The 20,307-nt window shown below is 38.9% G+C and overlaps 1 protein-coding gene across 5 annotated transcripts in view; it reads left to right on the forward strand.

Annotated features, from left to right (window-relative positions):
- slc44a5b (solute carrier family 44 member 5b) overlaps nt 1-20,307 on the forward strand; it is a 90,272-nt gene that overhangs the window by 60,902 nt on the left and 9,063 nt on the right. For 3 of the 5 annotated variants that reach the window (XM_066691685.1, XM_066691686.1, XM_066691684.1), the window contains exons 3-12: nt 2,186-2,259; nt 8,138-8,222; nt 11,574-11,658; nt 12,060-12,188; nt 14,022-14,082; nt 14,733-14,856; nt 15,776-15,808; nt 17,954-18,037; nt 18,392-18,504; nt 18,928-19,059. In XM_066691685.1, coding sequence (XP_066547782.1) covers nt 2,186-2,259; nt 8,138-8,222; nt 11,574-11,658; nt 12,060-12,188; nt 14,022-14,082; nt 14,733-14,856; nt 15,776-15,808; nt 17,954-18,037; nt 18,392-18,504; nt 18,928-19,059 — 920 coding nt within the window. The remainder of the gene's footprint in view (nt 1-2,185; nt 2,260-8,137; nt 8,223-11,573; nt 11,659-12,059; nt 12,189-14,021; nt 14,083-14,732; nt 14,857-15,775; nt 15,809-17,953; nt 18,038-18,391; nt 18,505-18,927; nt 19,060-20,307) is intronic. The other 2 variants (XM_066691688.1, XM_066691687.1) reach the window with 1 other exon arrangement.

A 20,307-nucleotide genomic window follows, 5' to 3' on the forward strand; every position in this document is an offset into this window, starting at 1 on the left:
TTCTTTAGATTTTGCCTCAGCACAATTCAATTTTACAGATTGGTTTTATTAGCAATATATATATTTTTGGTTGCGTTTAATCATGGCATTCAAATTGAAAATGAAAACCAAACCAAAAACAGATAAGTTAGTGAATGTCATGTCATTATTTCGGGCCCTCTCCTGGATTCTTATTTACCCCCTCCAGAGAAGTTTTCATATTGGTACTCAACCAATACCAACATTGAAAATTGAATTTGCTAAATTAGTCGTTGGGCCCAAATGAGCGCAAATGAATGAAATGGTTGTGCTGGTGCTGGTGTGTGAATTTAGGCCGATCTTGATCAGCTTCGTATCGGCTTGTGTTTTTATTGTCCACATCACATGGTTGTCTGTGTGGTTTAGGACTGAGCTGACACGACTCCAATCTGTTTGGATAGCAGACATGTGACACGGGTCGCATAGAGATCAGCAGCTTTGCCTCCACAGCGATGGACTTGTATGATTTGTTGTATTAGCTCGGATCAGTGGGTAATTTTCGGACTGACAAGGCTTTCAAACTCTGCCTGGAGAGAACGGGTCATCTGACGGGGACAGAAAAGTGGATTCATTGTTCACGTAATAGAGAGAGATTACTTATATTGGATACTTTGTTTGGATCTGTAAGCCTTGCGTGATAGGAGCTCTAGAAAAAATAGACTTTGGTAGGTAGTCTTGCACCAATTCACTATGGGAAAAGTAGTGATGGTTCATAGCTGGCAATGTCAGGACTACGCTTAAATATCACGCTCCGTTTAACACTCTCAAAATGATTGATCTGCCATACTTTGCTGTGATAATTGACTATGGCTGGAAACTCACATTTGAAGTCCAAATCGGTAGTGTCTGAAAACCTGCACACATCCATATAACCGAACCCCTGTCTTTTATTCTCAGGTGGTGAATGAAGGGTACCAACTGACTGTCTTGCACCGGTGACTCCCAATTATTTACAGAGAAAACAAAACGCATACCCAGATCATAAAGCCAAACCAGATTCAACATTAGACTAAATCACAGTGTAAAATTGTTTTTCCACCTTGAAGACCATAGGACACAGAAGGCATGAGACTCTTATACAGTGAACATACCATTGCCACTCAAGTTCTTCCCCCCTGCGTTTGGCCTTGGAAAGATTAAGGGCAGGAGAGGGTGTTGAGACCTGCGGAGGACTCTCTAGTTATGAAGTGACAGTTCTTCAGAAACCTACTTGCCGTGCTTGTCTGCTTGGGGCGAAGCCTCCCTGTGAACCTCTCCTTTAAAGGCTCGAAAACTCAGTTGTGGAGACGCACTTGACATAAGTAATTGTGATCAAGAAAATAAAAGGAAGTGACCTACATAAAGACAACAGGATTTTGAAGTCTCTGAGGAAAATGAAACAGATTGTTAGGGTTAATGTGCCTTATTAAAAATTCTAAAGGCATGATTCCTTCTGTTTCTCTCTCCCTTTCATGTTTTAAGAGGAATAATGAGCATCCTGCATTGCTTTCATTGTTACATTCGGCTCTCCTATCAAGAACAGTGGAAATAATTTACTGTTTTAATATAGGTTGAAAATGCGTCGTTCAAGTTTTTCAAGGATTCATTTTAGTTATTATGAACAATACTAATCATTTCTAGATCCTTTTTTTACTTTATGCAAACATCTTTTATTTATTTGCGTGGGTTCTAGTTGGCACTCAGAAAAGTAGGATGAAGGAGACCTCAGATTCCATACAAAATAGGCATCTTTTAAATTGACTATGAGTGTGTGTCTTCTTGCCTCAGTATCTTTAAATGTATTTTTTATGTTGGGTTCTTACAGCTTTGATCATAGTAGTCTTTTATTTCTTGATTATATATCGGCCATTTTATCTTGTCAATAGAAGAAAATGGACACAATACATTTTTGTTTACATACGTGAATTCAAAAGAATTTGTTATTCCAAGGTTTATAACCATATATACCATATACCAATAACCATTTTTATCCTGTCTTTTGTAGGTAGTGTAGATAAAAGCTACAGCCTATTGATTTTTTTTGGTCATTCAAAATGTTGTATAACCGTAAAACTACAGAAAATAATTTCTGGTTTTGATTCGGCAATGGCAATCTGAATGTTTATGATATCAAGTACTGTCAAGATAAAAGAGATGATCTGATTTGTTTTTCTTGTGTCTTCTTCAGGAACTGTACTGATGTGGTCTGCTGCGTAATCTTTGTGATTGTTATCTTGGGCTACATTGCTTTGGGAACTGTTGGTGAGTAAACCTATTACAACCAGTTACATCATACAGTCTTTAAAGATGAAATCACTCTCTTCCCAGTATTTCACTTCAATAATCCAGTAATGAGACTACCTGCTTTTTGCAAAAGCTTAACAGGTTTGTTTACCTCATATATCGCGCTACTGATTTGTTTAATTTATTTGATGGGGACATTTTAATAATTTTAACATGAATGAATAATGAATTACTTGCACTTTACCCAATTCTAACATTCCAATAGCTGTGGGCAGCTAAAAAAAAAGTGACATTATCTAAAATTACACAAATATATACAAATATAATAAGATCACTGTTCAAACACTCCCAATCAATGAATACACATTTTGTTTGATTAAATTCTGCCTGATGTGCATAGGTAGCAGGTTTTGTGTTCAAGAGTGTGATATTGTTCAGTGAGTAGGAGGTTCAATTCAAAAGCACATCCCTGCTGAATAACTGTTCTTCAGATCAGGAGGAGTAGGTGTTTTAGTCAAACTCAAGAACATAAACATGCATATCATCTAAATGAATTGTGCAAAAACAATTCAAGAACCAATATCCATAGATAAAACATGAATAAATCTATATTGTGCAGTTTCCTATGGAATGCCATGATTTAAACCTTGGGGAGACTGTTAAGGTAGTGAAGGGGGCTTTTTTCACTTTAATGATACACTATAGTGAAAAATAATTGTATGTGAGGGCAAAAAGGTGGAGTAAAATATATTGAACAATTGAACTTGTAGTGTGCGTCAAACCCACAGACAGTGAAGCGCAGTAATGAAGATCAAAAAAAGAAAAGATAAAGCCACTACTGTACTGCAGCCCCTGGATGTGGAAAATTGTGTAGATGTATCCCCGGTTTTCTACTGGGAAAGCACCTTAATATTTAATGTCCAAAACTCTGCACGGCAAAGCATTTCTCCCTTTACTTTCTCCTTCAGATCAAAGGAGCTTTCAACACAGCTGTTCCATTTAGTGGCCCTTATGGAAAAGTCATGTATGATGAATGAAAACACTGATACAGTGCATTGATCTTGCAAGATGCTCAATGCCTGATTATGGTTTACAGTCCTGTACTGTTCAAGAAGTAGGAATACACAAAGCTTTTTTTTAATGCCATCAGAAGACAGTTGTAGAAGTCTTAGCCCCACTGGTTGTGAATCTTAAGAGTTGTGACTAAGGAAGGGTACAGTATTGTCGGGCTCTGTGAACTGTGGTCTGTATTAAGTCTGTTCACTACAGTCAGTGTTTAGGCAGGATTTGTTATATAGATGTAATGTAATGAGAAAAAGAGGATATACTACTGTTGTGTGTTCATTATTTTATGCTTGGGCCAGGCAGTCGGCATGCATTAAATCTGCGACTGTTGATTAAGTGCAATCGCAATGCTATGTAAGGTAAAACCCATCATTTGTAAATTGTTTTAAAGAAATGGCAATAATTAGTGTGCGGTGAAATAGTCTTACAGGTTCAATTATATGGCATTGTGTACTTTTGATTTTGATTGCGTTCGACAAATAATAGTTCCCGTCTGATTAGCTAATTGTGTCTTTCAAGGCTTTTATTCAGAAATTCCCAAACTTGTCAAATATACTTTAATATCTACCATTAAAGCATTGTTTTGTGGGGTGTTTTCTGTGTCTCACAAACTGTACTTGATCTCTCGGTTAGTGGTGAGAGTGAAGCAGGCGGCTTTTCTGCAGCAGTTGGAGAAGCGGCCGTTAGCAGCTGATGCCTCCAGGATTCCCCGGCATACAATTCACACAAGCAGATGAATTTGCTGAAAATGTTGCAGAAATCTGTGAATCATATGCTTGAAAATGTAAAGGCATCACCATCCCCAAAGATGTTTCCTCCATTCTCAGCATTTCAGTCCAATCTGCTATTTTATTATACTCTTAAGTAACTTTTTTTTCCCCTTTTTCATTGTAATAACTATTTCGCTAGGGGCACTTAATGGTGAAGCTATGATGAAACAACTTGACATAGTTTCTGGCAGTTCAGAATGATCTCAATCCATTAAGAGCCCCCCAGCCTCCTTCTCCAGACAAAACAAATGAAATCGGCAGTGATATCACAACCCATCTCACTCAGCCAGCACCTTGGGATTTGGATTACGTCTGAAGCTTACTTTCGGAAAAGACGTCAGCCGCCTGGCAACCTTTATTTGCGTTGTTGTAAAAGCAAATGTGTGGACAACAGCGACAACATTTTTGGGTTGTATGGTACATAATACAAAGCAAGGTTCGATTGTTATTCACACTCTTAGACGTCTGCCTGTATGCACCTGATCCGAGAGTGACATCAAACACGTATTCTTCACAGAGCACGCCCAAATATTTTTTTCAGAAACCTTTTAAGGATATAAAGACTGAACAATATATATATATATATATATATATATATATATATATATATATATATATATATATATATATATATATATATATATATATTACATTTACTGAAGTAAACAACAGTTAATGACTTAAGTGTAGTAAATTATAACCCAGGAATATGCTCTATTTTATTGGAAAATACAAAACAAAACATTGGAATGTAGACCATGCATGTAACCCCATAGAAGTGTAATTTAAATTAAATTAAAATCTGTATCTAGGGCTGCTTTCACAGACAAAGATGAGCATTAGTCCTAAATTACCCAACGTTAACCAGAGCTGCTTTCAGTCACCATTTAAAACTAGTCTTGGACTGCCCAATGTTTCTTTAAGTAGGGAAGTCCAAGACTGGTGCTTATCGAGGTCTGTTAAACCCGCTGTTAACTTGTATGAGGTAAGACTAAGGCTCGTGTGTCCAAACTGCTGAAGTTGTTTGTGCACGTCTGTGTAAGAGGCACAACATTCGATGTAAAGAGGTTAGTCAACTGGAAAACCAACCAACTGTATTCCCTGTCGCCCATTAGTTTGGATTTACATTGGTCTGCTGTGTATTTAAGCGAACACAGCACCAGTTTGAAAATGCCTAATAGGTTTTATCATTTTGTATATTTAGTAATGGTTGTTCCATGTAGGAGTTTGAGTTCAAATGCACATTTTCTACTGAGCAACTGTTTTTCAGAGCAGGAATAGTGGGTGTGGGATAAACTCAAGAATGTGAGCCTGCATTTGATCTGAATAAATTGCATTAAAGATAAAACATTCATAGATAAAACAGAGAATTTATGATGTGCTCTTTTCTATGGAAAGGTCTGTGACGTGTTAGGCTAGTTCAGGGAGTAAGTGTCTCTATTTCCTTAAGGAAGCCCGGTAGATCCAAAATAATTGTGTGAAGTAGATAACAAGGCACAAAATATAGATGGAGCTATTCAGTTTGTAGTGTGTCATATCCACAGATGGTAAAATGCAGCAACGAATAGAAAGCAGCTCCTGCACTGTGCTGGACGTGGTAAATTGTGTAGATGTATCCCCCGCTCTCTACTGGGAAAGTACCTTAATGTTAATAGCAGCTAATAGCTCAGAAGCACGTGTACTAATCTGCATTGCCATGCTGTCTAATTTATTACTCCTTTTTGAAGATTGTTAATGTTGTATCATTAAGGAGAAACTTAAACAAACAAACTGCACTAAACCTTCCTGAACTGGCATTTAAATGACACTAATCTGATGGCATACAACCCAACAGATTAGGCCATCCCGTCCCTGGAAATGCATTTATCATGGATTCTTTTTCATCACAGACCTTAATAAGACTAAATTTATGTAATTAATTCTGTTTTATGCTTAATTGGGTGAAGTACCAGAGAACCCCCAAAACAGTGAAATATTAATTGGAACTTTTGGACTGTGTTTTTCAGTAATAATCAACTTCTCTTCCCCGATCGGGCCAGGCATTCCTCTCTGCATCAGCAGCAGAAGACAGCTCTCAGTGGGAATGCCTGTCTGCTGTACACTGGGGATCCTTCAGGGGTTGTGCAGGCCACTTTTTCACAGCAAGCCAGAGAAAGAGACGGCATTTGGCAGAGTTCAGGGATTTAAGAAGAGTTCATTCATTCATCCAGCCATCCATATTCTATAACCCACTTTTGGCTGAGCTCTAGTTTCAGAAAAAGAAAGACTGATATATCGTCCGACATTGCTAATTTCGAGGTAGATTACACAATGAATGTACGCCTTCCCCTCGAGGATTTCTGCCAGTGTGTGTGTCCAGCTAACCAACCAATAATGTGTCGGATTGTCGACAGCCTAGTTCACAGGCCTGTGTGGACGTTGTGTTAAAGAGAGAGAATAAACCAAGCCGTAAAAAGGTTTGTGAATCGGTTTGACACTGAGGAATGTAGACGTGCTGTAAACAGATGCTCTTCTTCTGTAAAAAAGTTTGGTTACATTTCGGAGCATAAAAGGCATCTGTATCCTGGGGCTTATTGTTTTTTTCCAGACGTACGAGTGAGAAATACCACGGTCTGAAAGGTCCTCTTCAGCACACTTCTGCAAATTGAAGTGCATCGCTGCAGTGGTAAAAAATGTAGTATTGATTCTCACACAAAATGCTTTCAAACATTCACGCTTTTTCTCTCCTGAAAGTGTACAAATAAAGAACATCGGTCTTTAATAATTGAAAAACAAAGGTCCCACCATGTACAAGGAACTTGTCATGTCTAAGTCTATACCCACACCGACCAGCTCGGACTGCACGTTGACTGCATGCAACACCTTCGATACATGCCCCCAATCATAGCCCAGCTAGTCTTTCTCCTCGTTGAGGGAACTGCTAAGATCAAACCGGTGCTGTGACATTTCTCTGGTAGTATTCTGCATTGCCTCCAGAGCTGGAAACTTGGTAGTTTACACGTCTGATTTCAACGGCTAGCGTGTCCTTCCCTATGCTGACTGAAATATGATTGGCAGGAAGAGAAGGGGAGGGTGGGGGGTCTGTGATGGTGACATGGATGACACGGGCCGCCACAGGACTGCATGCCTCTTCAGCGGCTACCTCTGGGAGGGAGCTGACAGGCGTGTGGGGCCCGGCACCGTGGCCCGGCCCAGAGAGCATGACCAGAGCACATGTCAGCAGCTGTCAGGGGCGGCCAGCTCCACAGCTCTTCCTCTGCCACATGGAGATTGAAGGGGCCTATGAATCATGCTGGATCACATTAACCAGGAGGAATTAAGTGCTAGCACACACTGATGGTTGTCGTCATGTTATTTGTAGGGCACGTGGCTTTTGCACAATTAAAAAATCAAAACAACGTAAACCATAATGTATTTTGAGAGAGAGAGAGAGAGAGAGAGAGAGAGAAAGAAGGGGGGAAAAGTAAAATATATTCACTGCATCTCGCCATCGTGTGATTTGTATGCATGTTTCACAAAACATGTTTATTCTTTAAGGACAGATTTAACATAAAGCTTTTAAGCCTCCATTGTGCAATTTCTCACCCTGAATACTGGGAAAAATAATCCCTAAAATAAAGTGGGTATCATATGAAAGTTAATGGGGGAAGACACGTAAGAAACAGGTGTTATTAATTTGCCCTGTTCATTTCTTGTTTAATTTGCTTCCTTAGTTTACCGAGTCTCCGATGAAACTCGTGGGGTTTTTATTTTACTTTATTTCATTTTCTTCTGGGCTGCATCACGCTATCCTTCAGGCACTTAATTAAATAATCTAGCAACTGCAAAACCAAGTGGGAGGGCATTCTTTTCCTCGGAGGATGACCTCATCCCTGGGGTAATTTCATTAAGGAATGGTCTGCTTGTAGAAAAAAGAAAATCAATGCTGGCTGTATTCTAACAAAACCCTCCCAACAAAGGTTAAAATAAGATGTATAAAGGTGTATGCCCACTCACGAAAGACATCCTGCCATTGACCACAGTTGATTGACACAATCAATAACTTTTCTTTTTCTATGTAGCCTGGATACATGGAGACCCTAGGAAAGTGGTGTACCCAACTGACAGCTATGGGCAGTTCTGTGGCCAGCAAGGCACCCCGAATGCGTAAGTACTAAGGAACTAAAGGAACCATTTACAACCTCATTCAGCCTTTGATAAATAGTCCTTTCCACAGCTCTCTTTACAGGTATCTGGCGTTCTCTTGAGAATGCTATGTTTGCTAGTATTGAAGACTGTGGCTCGTGGATATGATGAAGTATTGTGCTCAGCAAAATGCAATGTAGTTTATTTTTAACATTCCCTAATGCAATACTCCGTGTGTTAGGTCAACCTCACTTTCTCTTTATGCTTACTTAGGCATCTGTATTCTCCTGACAGAACAGTTATGCCACATATAAAGACTCTGGTTATCCACTTGTTATCCGTTTTGTGTTTTTTAATTAAAGAAAATAAATACTGGAGTTGACTGAATTATTGAATTAAACCTAAGCATCTTTGAAACCTTTTATTTGTCATCACCGCTCCCCAAACACACACACACACACACGCACACAAAGCACTACCACCCCCATCACTGCATAATCATACATTGTATTAATTTATTTGTATGTATTAAACAAGAACAACATAAAGTCCTAAATGTCAGAGAATTAAGGAGGCACTGTAGTAAACAAAGCGCTGACACCTTTCTCATGAGTAATTGTAGTTATTGATTTTGTTGCATTCTTTGCAGATTGCAGATTATGTAGAAGAAAGGTGCCATTTTATAGTATCGTTTTAGTACCTGTGCCAACTTGCCCATCACATCTTCAGCAAAATAATCATAACAAGTAATTTAACGTGTGTAACCAGAACAGGTATATATCAAATGTTTAGATTGTTCTCTCTGGCTTAAAGTATTATCTCAATATTTATTAAGAACTTTTGTAAGAGATACCCTTTCAACAAGTTATATAATAAATTCAACCTTTTTATTATGTTTCTTAATTGGAAAAAAAAATGTATAAGCCCCTTTTCGGAGGCAGTACAATATACACGGTACAAAGTAGGCAGCTCATTAATAATGAACGTATAATACGGGCAGGCGTTTGGAAATGACTAGGTATCATTTAGCTTTTTTCCCCCCTCATAACATTTTTTTTTTTTTTTTTCCCCTTGGATAATTACCTTGGAACGGATCTCATTATTTTGATGAATACCTTTGTCCCCCAGTAATGAGCCGAGGCTGGGCTAACGTTCCATTAAATAAAAAAATTGCTAGAGAAAATATTGGACTGATTAATTTCCCAGCATAACAGAAGGGTTCTTCCGTGGATCAGGGACTTCAGATATTCCTCATTTTATTTTCCTCATGAACTTTGCATTGCGGGGGACTCTACCGTGATCCATAGGCGGCGGCAATAAATGAGCTCCGTCTAACGGCCTAGTCCCGCTCGGCCGTACTCTCACAATTAAAAAGCTGAGAGCTGTTCCAAATCCAAATGCTGGTGACTTACTTCCTTGGTACTCAACCAAGATCCAGGCATTGTCTTTCATCTATTATAAACCTGTACCCTATTCAACTTCCCAAATTAACCATGTAGATCTATCAGTTTAGACTTCCTTGATATCTGAAAGTAACACTTAAAGAAAAAAGTGCACAGTTTTTCTTCCACATCGAAAAGGAAAACTAGATTTGATATCTGCTGGTAGATTTTTCAGCTTTTGATATTTAATACCAATATCTCTCAAATACTTTAGCTGTACTGGGACATTTGGGAAGTGTTGTGCATTCAGTCGGCCTTCCATGGGTCAGAGAAGGGGATGGTATTCGTTCTTTGAGCTGGCATCGCTGTTAGAGAGAGAGATCAATAAAGAGAAACTCTCCAGGGCAGTCCAACCCACTGTTATTAAGAGTTGTCTCGGGGAACGTGATGGAGAGGTTGAATGTGAAGGATGAGCCGATGCGCTGATAGATGAGCAGAACTTCAGCACAGATAATAACATTGCCAGTTCGGAACAAGGTCATAGCAGGTCAGTGTGGAAACCATCATCTCGGCAGCTTGTGCCCGCAGTGGTGCCTTGACCTCGAGGCTGCCTTTATTTTTTAGTTTTATTTTCCCCTCTGGTGATGTAGAAAGCAAATAGGTTATGTGCCAATATGGCTTGTAGTCCAGATTAATCCAAACATTTACATTTAAAAGCAAGTGTTAATGTTGTTATTTTTGATTGCTTGATATATGTCCTTAGAATGAAGATAAATGATGCAAGTTATTTAGGTTTATTACATTTTTATGTGGGTTTTGTCAGTAATAAATGTCCCTTTCATCTGAATTGGCACTTTGAACAGTCTTCAACTTGAGATAAACACAAGTAAGTAAAGGCATATTTGTCACCGTCTGAAAGACCGAAGGAACACTGTAATGTGAGTTATGAATGGCATTACTCATGCACTGCAGTGTCTATCCATTATAAAAAGTTTCACACTTTCAGTTAAACTGTCATTTAGGTATTTGGGGAATTTTAGGAAGAAGAGAGTGTAGATTTTACTTTCACAGTTGAAAATTGGGAATACCAGCTCTCGCCAATTTGTCATTACTGACTTTTGCAGTAATTTCTCACAGGCTATGTTTTTTTAATTACTATTTCCCCACAGAAACATCATCCCCTGCATGCTGTCCAAATTGCATTAACAATCCTGCTCTCTCATTACGTCTCTGCTGTTTGAAGAGCTGTACTAGGAAGGATGGAGCCCTTATTTTAAATCATGTGTGCAAATGCATAGTGGTACAAATAATGAATGAATGCTTTTTAAGTAAAATAATATATAGAAATTATAGTTTCAAATTATATGGAAAATCGGTAAACAACGGCAATGATCTAATATTAAAGAATAGCTATCCACAATCCAGCTCACAGGAATGGATGACAGACAATGACAAAAGAATAAAATAAATATTAAAATAATTGCAATTACAGACATATGAAAACATGTTAACACACCAAACATGCCAGCCACAATGACAAAAATAATTGTGGACACCCAGATTAAATAATAATCCATAACTAACAGTGCCATTTCATAGTTACAGTCCATATAGGTGTGTGCGTGCTGTATGATGTTCTTTACTGACATCTATTGGTGAGATGTCTGAACCTTAGTTGTTTTCTGTCTCAAAGCTCGCTAGTCTGTTGTCAAATTACGAATGAAACGGAGCCTGCCTGGGGAATACTGTGAAAGAAGAATTTGATCAAAATGCATAATAAACTGAATTACTAGAATCCCAGTTTATATAGCCAGCTGTGAACAACTAAGAAATGAATTCTTGATCTGATCGATGTTGTAAGTACTGTGACTGTATAATAATAACCCTGGCACCTGTATTGAGGTGCGCTGTATTACTGGAGTTTTGTAATTGCATAAAAGGTAGTGAAGGAGCTAAATGGATTGAACCAGTTTGTTTATCTGCCCCACAGAAACAAAGCCATATTATTCTACTTCAACATTTTGAAATGCGCCAGTCCTGCAGTCTTAATAAACCTACAGTGCCCGACCACACAGGTAAGGGGTATACAGTACTCTCCGACATTTAATTTACTCGCATTTTGAATGGAGCAAAGCTAGTACTGCTAGTAATGGGACAAGCTGAATCTACAGTACACTGCAAGTAATTGAAGTATGATATACTTCTATTGATTCATATCTACTGTGGAGTACAGTGCTGTGGAATACAATAAGAGTTGTTTTTCTCAGATACATTTTCATTTTTCCATCGCCTACAAAGCACAGGGAGGCAAAAAATCTATAAAGGTTAAAATGCTACTGCAAATGGAAGATAGTGTTTGCATTGTGTTTACTAATAGAGTTGCTGTAATGTCTATTAATGCTCTTGTAAATTAATTATATTACCAACTTGTCATTTCAAATGTTTAACAAGCTTTTTTTCTTTGTGTTTTCCCTAGCTATGTGTTTCCAAGTGCCCAGACAGGTTTGCCACCTACTTAGACATGCAGTATGCTTACAGATACAACAAGAGCTACTGGGAATACTACCGGCAATTCTGCAAGCCAGGATTTAACAATCCCAAAAAGGTACACATGCATAATGATCCGGAGTGTCATGTATTTTTCATATTTGTGCTTTAATACGTGTAACTTGCTTGTAAAAAAAAAAATGCACAGTTTCTATGTTGTAAAGATTATCTAAATAGTTCATTCAAAGAAGATGTTATGAATGTTTCAGGTCAACAGATATCCAAAGTAGAAGACATAATAACATTTGAAATAATGCTAATTCATATTTTGCTGGTACACACAAATATATGTTATTGAATGTCCTGCCTGTTTTTCGTTGGTTTGTCTTTTATTCTAAGCATTTACCTGCTGAAGCCCTGAGGCGAGATTAAACCGTTCACACTGTAGCTGGGAGTCAGCCCCGACAAACTCGTTAGTTTGTCATAGCATTTGCTCAAGGAGAAAAAGAGTTATTACCAGCTTAACATTGATACCCATTTTGGTAACTGCTGGCAGCCGTGAGATTGCACAGAGCATTTAATGTGATGTGCCAATCAAAGTGATAACATCCTGTAAGCTTCTTAGCCATTCTAAAGTTTTGGGATTTTTTTTTTTGTGGGAAAGCTGCCCTCTACATTAAATACGTCTTTGTTTTAAAACTCCTAAAAAAATACTTGAATGCTTTTGAATTGCTCTTAGTGAAGTGTCATGTCATGCTTTGATAAAGACCCACTGGTTGGAATATTGGCATTTACTGAATCGCAGAAGGAACTTTCTTCATATTCGAAGACGACACGTTGTCGTCTTCGAATATGAAGAAAGTTCCTTCCCCGATTCGGTAAAAAACTGCCTGTGAATGAGCTCGATTCTTCACCAATTGAAATCTGCTCCTCGATTAAAATACAAGAAGCAGTTTGAAAAGGAAATTGAACATCTGTGAGGACGCAGTGAATGGTAATCATACTGACTCAGGCACTACAGAGAAGTGGCGAATGAATGGGAGTTTAACACATCCTGCGTGTCTGTACTGAGCCCGATATAGACCATGACAGACGAAAGCTGTGTGGGGGGGAGACGTCTGTCCCTCTGCCGCTTCGCCCACATATTTCAGTAGGCGCTGTTATGTGAAAAATCCCTTAATGACACAGTGTGAGCAAGTCGTTCTACACTTTCCATTTGTAAAAACATTTTTGCATGCACAGTCTGCATTTGCATCATGTTTCCCCACAAATGGAGCTCCTGACCTTCCCTCTAGGCAGATTGAAAAGGACTCCATCGTTGCATGGTGGTAATATCAATTGAGGTTTACAGTAGGACACTAATGACCGCCTCTGGTGCAAACATAATGGAAAGTACCTGGTGTTAACACAGATTTCAAGCCCAACAATGCATCAATACTACATACGTGCGATGTACTGAGTATGGCTTTGCTCCTTTATGACTTAATATTTATTTATCCCTGATAATTTGCACAGAGCTTTAAAAACAAATCCTCTTCATGTGTTCATGCTTTCAGTTTTATCCTTCTCTGACAATCTTACATGCTTTGTATGAAATTTTGTAGCATTCTAAGGGATATGAAGACTGAGATGGAAATTTCAAAGACATTTACCTAAACACTGAACGGTGCAGAATTTCACAGCGTCTCTCACACAGAAAGCGATGAAAAACTCTGCTTGGTCATCACTCGTGATATTCAGGGTTATTTAGAAGTATGGAAGCATGCATGAAGGGATTTATGACAACTTCCAACATCCCACAAAAGTGAGAGGAATTCCATTTTATTACAGAAACACAGCAGGATTATACATTCAATTAACTGTTGTAGGGAGCCAATCAAATCTCACCTTCTGGTACTGCCTACAAAATAGTTCAATTGTTAGTTAATTGCATTTATCCATTTCGTTTCAGTCTGTTGGACAAGTTTTACAAGACGAAGATTGTCCGTCTATGATAGTGCCAAGCAGGCCATGTAAGTATGCATCTTAAGTGTGTGTTGGTAGAAAAATAAATCCTAATCTTAAATAATGAATCCTTGACAAGAAGTTCCATCACAAATAGACAAATGTCATCATTTCTGTTCCTTGTCATTATTTAAGTCACATACTCCTCCTTTTAAAACTGAACGACCCACTGGGATTTTACACAAATTCCATCTTACAGATGTTTGTCTGAGATGCTTTGTCAGGTGTTACGTAGTGCTGCTTTCTCTTTAATGCCAAAGAAACTGAATAAATAAATAAAATTGAAGATATTCCTTTGGCTGCACAGTGTGTGAGAGAAGATATCAAGACACCCAAGCTGAGCAGCAGTGGGGTTACACGCAAACTTGCTTTCAGAACTGATACACTGATTAATTATTTAGTCTGCTTCATTAAAAACTTTGAAAATGGAAAAATAGAAACACATGGTGTGCTGTCATGCTAATTACTGATCCTAAATTCCTTGTTTTTGTTGTTAAATTAACAAGCTGAAGTTGCTTTCAGTACATCTAAAAAATAAAAAGAAAGAAAGAAAGCTTTACATCAGTGCCTCGGAGCGTAATTGAAGATAATGAATGTTTTTTTTTTTTAAGGTTACTGTTGTTCCTTTTGTGTTTATGGTATGGGATGTGTCTTGCAGTTCTTCAGCGCTGCTTCCCAGATTTCACCACCAGAAATGGGGTGCTGACTGTTCAAAACAAAACTACCTTTAAAGACGGACGAGGTAAAACGAGAAACGTGACTGATCTCAGAGAGGCGGCCAAGTAAGTCCTGCACTTCTCTCCAACTCCCAGATTCGTTTGATTGTTAGAGACAGGGCCCCCGGAGGTCAGGGTGATTTTTTTGTACACAATATGATAAAGTGGACAGGAAAGTTATGGACAAATTGTGCTCCTGTGTTACAGATGGAAAATAAACCACTTCCGACCACTTTCCCTGGAGGTCTGAGAAGTTTATAAGCGCATGAATTAGAGCAGCACTTTAGGAAAGCTTCATTTTTACATGTACTAGTGACTTTTCCACATATTTGCTTCATGTACGCCCCAGTGGCCCACCATAACGTACAAATACATCTGTAAAATAGCTTCTATTATTCTGTCAGCAGGACAAATATTAACCAGTAGCAAAATAAACAGCGTCCACTAGAGCATAAGACAGTCTTTAATGCGGTCTTCCTCTGACTGCATTTGCACAGCGAGGGACAATATCACCACGTCTTTCCACTTTCTTTCTTGAAATAATCTTCTGTGATATTTGCAGGTCTATTGTGCTCTACTACCTTTCATTCATATTAATGAAAGACACCACATAACCATACATTAACATTGGCATTATCATTTCTCAATGTAGTAATAGTTGAAAACAAAGCTGTAACACTTTAAAAGCAGCTTTGAATTAGTGTTTAATAAAAGTTGTATCAAAACTACTTAATCACACTGTCCTGGCTACTCTTCCATAATACCTGTGTTGATTTATTTGAAAGTAATAGGAATGAGATACAGAAGCAAACACTTAATTTGCATTGTTGATCTTCTGATAACAGCCACTGCAGAAATAATTATAACCATCACCCTTTGGTATTGGGTTTATTATATCCATGTATATTATCGGCAAAAATCCATGTCAATGTTTGTTTAACATCTCTTTGAAAAACCTTAACAGCTGAGTGCTTTTCTTTTATAGCCAAGTTACAGCTATTCAACAAGGAGGTGAAAGGTCTCGAATCATTTTTAACCTTTAACCATTATCTAGCACTGAGCTGTCTGCTAACTAACCCAGCTGCCTGTAATGCCATGACACTGTGCCAGGGCTTCACAAGAGATCTGGATACCGGCTACATCTCTGAAGCAGGATGTACTACAGATCCTTAGTCAGCCACAAATACTAGATTTGTATGCTTTATTCTTGTATACATATAAAATATATTTATGTATGAAGTATAAATATATATCACAATAAATAACCATTGAATGAGTCAGACTGGAATTTGCTACACAAAATGGTTCTGGTGTGGGGACATGTATAGTTAGCGGTAAAAACACTGAAATAATGCAAAATCGGTTTCTCATTTTCTGAGTAATTTAGATTTCAAACCTATACATTTAAAAATTACCTTTCATACCATTTCAATACCCCATGGGCCTAATTGATTTGATTTAATTATTAATTTTCCAAAATGTGGTCTGCACTGAAGTTTTAGAGTAGCAGCAATTAGACACCATACCTGTGTTACTGGAGGATTTATTCCTAACTCATTTTGTACTTTGAAAAAGAAAAATACTATTAAGAATTACAAATGTTTCCATTAAAAATCAGATTTACTGACTTATTACAATGATATTGTTGTATTTATTTATAAATAATTTGATATATCAGTGTATTTTCATTAGGAGGAAGCTTGCTAGTACATGATCTAAGATTCAAGGCTGCTCCTTCTGAAATAGGGGAAAATACACAGCTTTAAGTGACTCTATAGTGACTATTCCCTGTTATGATTTGTTAATTATAACTCCATCCTTGCTGATAAGTGGTATACATTGTTTTCAGCTAACATGGGTTTTCAGTCCTTTTTCATTGTCTTTTGGTGACCTCCAAGTGTAATTATCTGTTTTTGTAGAATTGACATGGTTGGGTTTGACAGGTCCTTAAAACGAATGGATTAAAAATGTTCAGTGAAACAGACATGCAATTTATCAGTCACCAAGAATGTGAGCTTTATTAAAAAAAGAAAAGAGAATGAAAATCCTAAATATATGTACCATATGTATTCGAGAATGGATTTAGTTATCTGAAGGTCTTTCTGAGAGAGATCATCTGAAACAATGTTGTCGAAATCTGCTTAAACTTACCAAATGCTCAAGGAGTAGCTCTGAATCCAGTTTGCTTTAGTAAACCATTTATATCGAATAATGCCGGCAAATAATTACATACATGAACGGTTAACAGTCTTTGTTTCCAGTCATTCACGGAGGTCTTACAGATTGGAGAGCACCACCAAGATAGAGGTGTGGTGGAACCATAAAATGCACACACACATAGCTGTATGGCCGTGAGGGATATACAGGCAATGTAGATTGAAATTCTAATTCTTTTATTTTCTCCCGTTCCAGTGACAATAGACACACATGTATCAAAAAGCCCAGAGCAGCTGTTTAGCCTTTTGTGTTGCTTGTTAGAGGAGTCCTCATTATTCTCTGGAATTAGTTCTGGAGCTTTATTAAGAGATCAGCAAAGATCCTGAAATTGCTTATTTGGTTCCGTTAGCTCTCCTTTGTTTCAGCACAATAACCAACAAACATAAATAGACAAATAGGACAACAGGATTGAAGATTCACAAAATTCCCACGTCTGTCTCTTCGGCTTTGGCTGTGGAAGCTGTTTCCAGAAGCATGTTGGCAGCCGCAGTCAATATCTCCTGTGGGTCTGAATTACGAGTAGGCCTTATATATAGGTGTGTGTGTTTGTGTCTGTATATTCTGTCTAATATATATATCTCGTGTCACTCCTGTACATGAAACCTTTTAATAGAAGGGCATGTCCCAGTATTAATTAATGCCGGGTTGTTGAATTATAATTATTATGGTGGATAACTAACTATATTTAATGAATAAACAACTGCATACATATTAAATCCTTCTAGATTCACATATGGCGTTGCTGCTTTGCCTTTGCTGTCACTGCACTAATTCCTATGAATCGCACATAGCTACTGTATGGCAGTTTATCAGGGATGAGCCCCTGTGCCAAAGCGTTTTAACAGCCATCTAATAAACTGCAATGATAAGCTTTTCTGCCATGTCTATTATATACAATGATTGTGAGGTGTCGCACTGCTCAGCAAGCACCCTGTATCTCCCACAGTGGCATAAACAGCCTTCTCGACGCCAGGGAAGTGGGGATGAAGATTTTCGAAGACTACGCCAGCTCTTGGTATTGGATTTTAATGTAAGTTGTGCAGTTCATAAGAGAATCATCTTAGTATGTTGAAAAAAGAGCTGTCAGAACAACATGGTGGATTAATCTTCAATGTCACTATATTAACCATAAATAAAACCATAACACTGGGGTTTTGTGTTTTGCTGGGCTGTGGGGAGAGATTATCCGGATTAAATTAACAATGAAAGGTCCAGTTATGCCCTAGAACAAATCAATACTTTACCCTGCCCTTCAAATGGCAAATTACAAACATGTATCCAACTGTGGTTTAATTTACCCTAAGGACCCAGTTTCTACTCTTTGTAAATGAAAACGCAAGGACGCAAGTTTGTAATTTGCATGTGTGTGCGTGTCTTTCCTCAGAGGCCTGGTCATCGCCATGCTGGTGAGTCTGACGTTCATCTTGCTGCTGCGCTACACGGCGGGGGTGCTTCTCTGGCTCATCATCTTCGGAGTCATCGGGGTCATCGGATACGGTCAGTTGGACTCTCCGATCCTCTTCCACAGCAAGGGCATTAAATTCCACACGTGGGAATTGATAAAAGGATGGAAAACGGTCAATTAGTCATACAGGGAATCGTAGGAATTAGAGACACATTAGGATCAATTAAGAGAAGTATTGCACTCCGATTAACTTCAGTGTTGAGATAAGGGTCTGGCTTTGGGTTACAGTTAGGTTACCCAGTGAATAAAATACTCCATTGGGGATAGGGTTGCATTTATACTGATTTATGGAAGTGTTTCAGATTATGTTTAGCTTCAAATGTTGATGTTGGCTGTTGAAGAACTAAGACAAAAAAAAAAAAAACTTAATAACGAACTCTTGCTATTACTCAACTACTGTCTGTTAACTGAAGGGTAGTTATTTCATTGGCTCAGTGTCGTGTCGTTTCGTGCAGGAATCTGGCACTGTTACTGGGAGTTCAGCACCCTGCGAGGGAAGCCCGGCGCTGACGTCACCATCTCAGACATCGGTTTCCAGACGGACTTCAGAGTCTACCTGCAGCTCAGTCAGACCTGGCTCATCTTCAGTGAGTTCACAGGCACTCTGCTGTGTGCATGCCAGGTGACACTGTGTTCTTCACAAGTACAGCCGAGTTACGCTGGCATGTTATCTAGGTGCAACGTTCACGAACTCGCATGCAAATGAAGGACTAATCAACAGCCTCCGCGCTTTGTCATTTCTTTCCATCGTGCTAACGCCTCGGAGTAAACTGTCAGTCTATATAACAAGCTTGGAAGTGTCAGGTTGGTGACGGCTGCCGTTTTTCTGACGATTTGTAATGTTTGTAGAAGAAAATGGGGCTGATTTACATCCACCTTCATCTCTCTCTCAGTGGGAGGTCAAGGCAGAGCATAAAGGGATATCTCGGATATGAAAGCTTTTGTACACGCTTTGAGCTTCTGGATATTTCTCTCCCCATTTACAGACCAGATCTCAGCTATATAAAGAGCTGTTTTCTGTATTTTCACTTATAGTCTGGTTCGCTTTCTTGGTACATCTGCTGAGGCAAAGTACTACAATAACTAGTCCGTTTTCCTTTTTTGAATTTGAAGCTTTCCGGATCCTGAGGCGTGGGCCAAAGTGTCAGAAAGCGCTGACGACATCTTCAGCTCAAAGAAAGCGTAGATCCCTCCCTCTCTCTCTCCGACTACATCACCGCTAACTGACCCAGTCTTGCAGCTCAACGGCTTTAATCCCTGCTGCCCTAAGCTAGCAAATTATTTTTGTCTAGTAAGCCATTCGTTGCTAAGGGCTTGTCAATTTCAGGAGCCCCTTTCAAAAGTTAATGAATCCGCTTCAGTAAAGCAAGCAAGTGTTAAATCTCTTAATCACTGTGACAACATCTGCTGGAGTAGCGAGTCACACAAAGAGCTCATGAATGGCCATCGCTCTGTGCTGGTGCGGTGAAACGTGGGCTCAGCTCTTTTCCGGTTGATGTCGGAATCACCGGGCTTGGACCACTAGTGTGGAGTAGTGTACGGGAACACCCCGACCTGGGTCGCATCAGCCCGGGTGGGACGTGGCAACATGGCCGGAGCAGGCAGATGTGTCATGATGTTACACCACCTCCATTGTCACGAGAGGCTCTGTACACCACACTGATCCGTCTCCCCGCGGTCGGGAAATAAATAATTTACATAGAAAGTGCATCATGCTCGGCACATCTGCATTCAACCAGGCTTCTCCCCCCCAAGGTCTTCCAAATTATTCCTCTGTTTTAGCTCTGTGTTCTCCCCGTTTTCTGTCACCGCTTAATCTGCTCTCCTCTTTTTAA

Source organism: Amia ocellicauda, chromosome 19 (genome assembly GCF_036373705.1).
Source record: "Amia ocellicauda isolate fAmiCal2 chromosome 19, fAmiCal2.hap1, whole genome shotgun sequence".
NCBI lineage: Eukaryota > Metazoa > Chordata > Actinopteri > Amiiformes > Amiidae > Amia > Amia ocellicauda.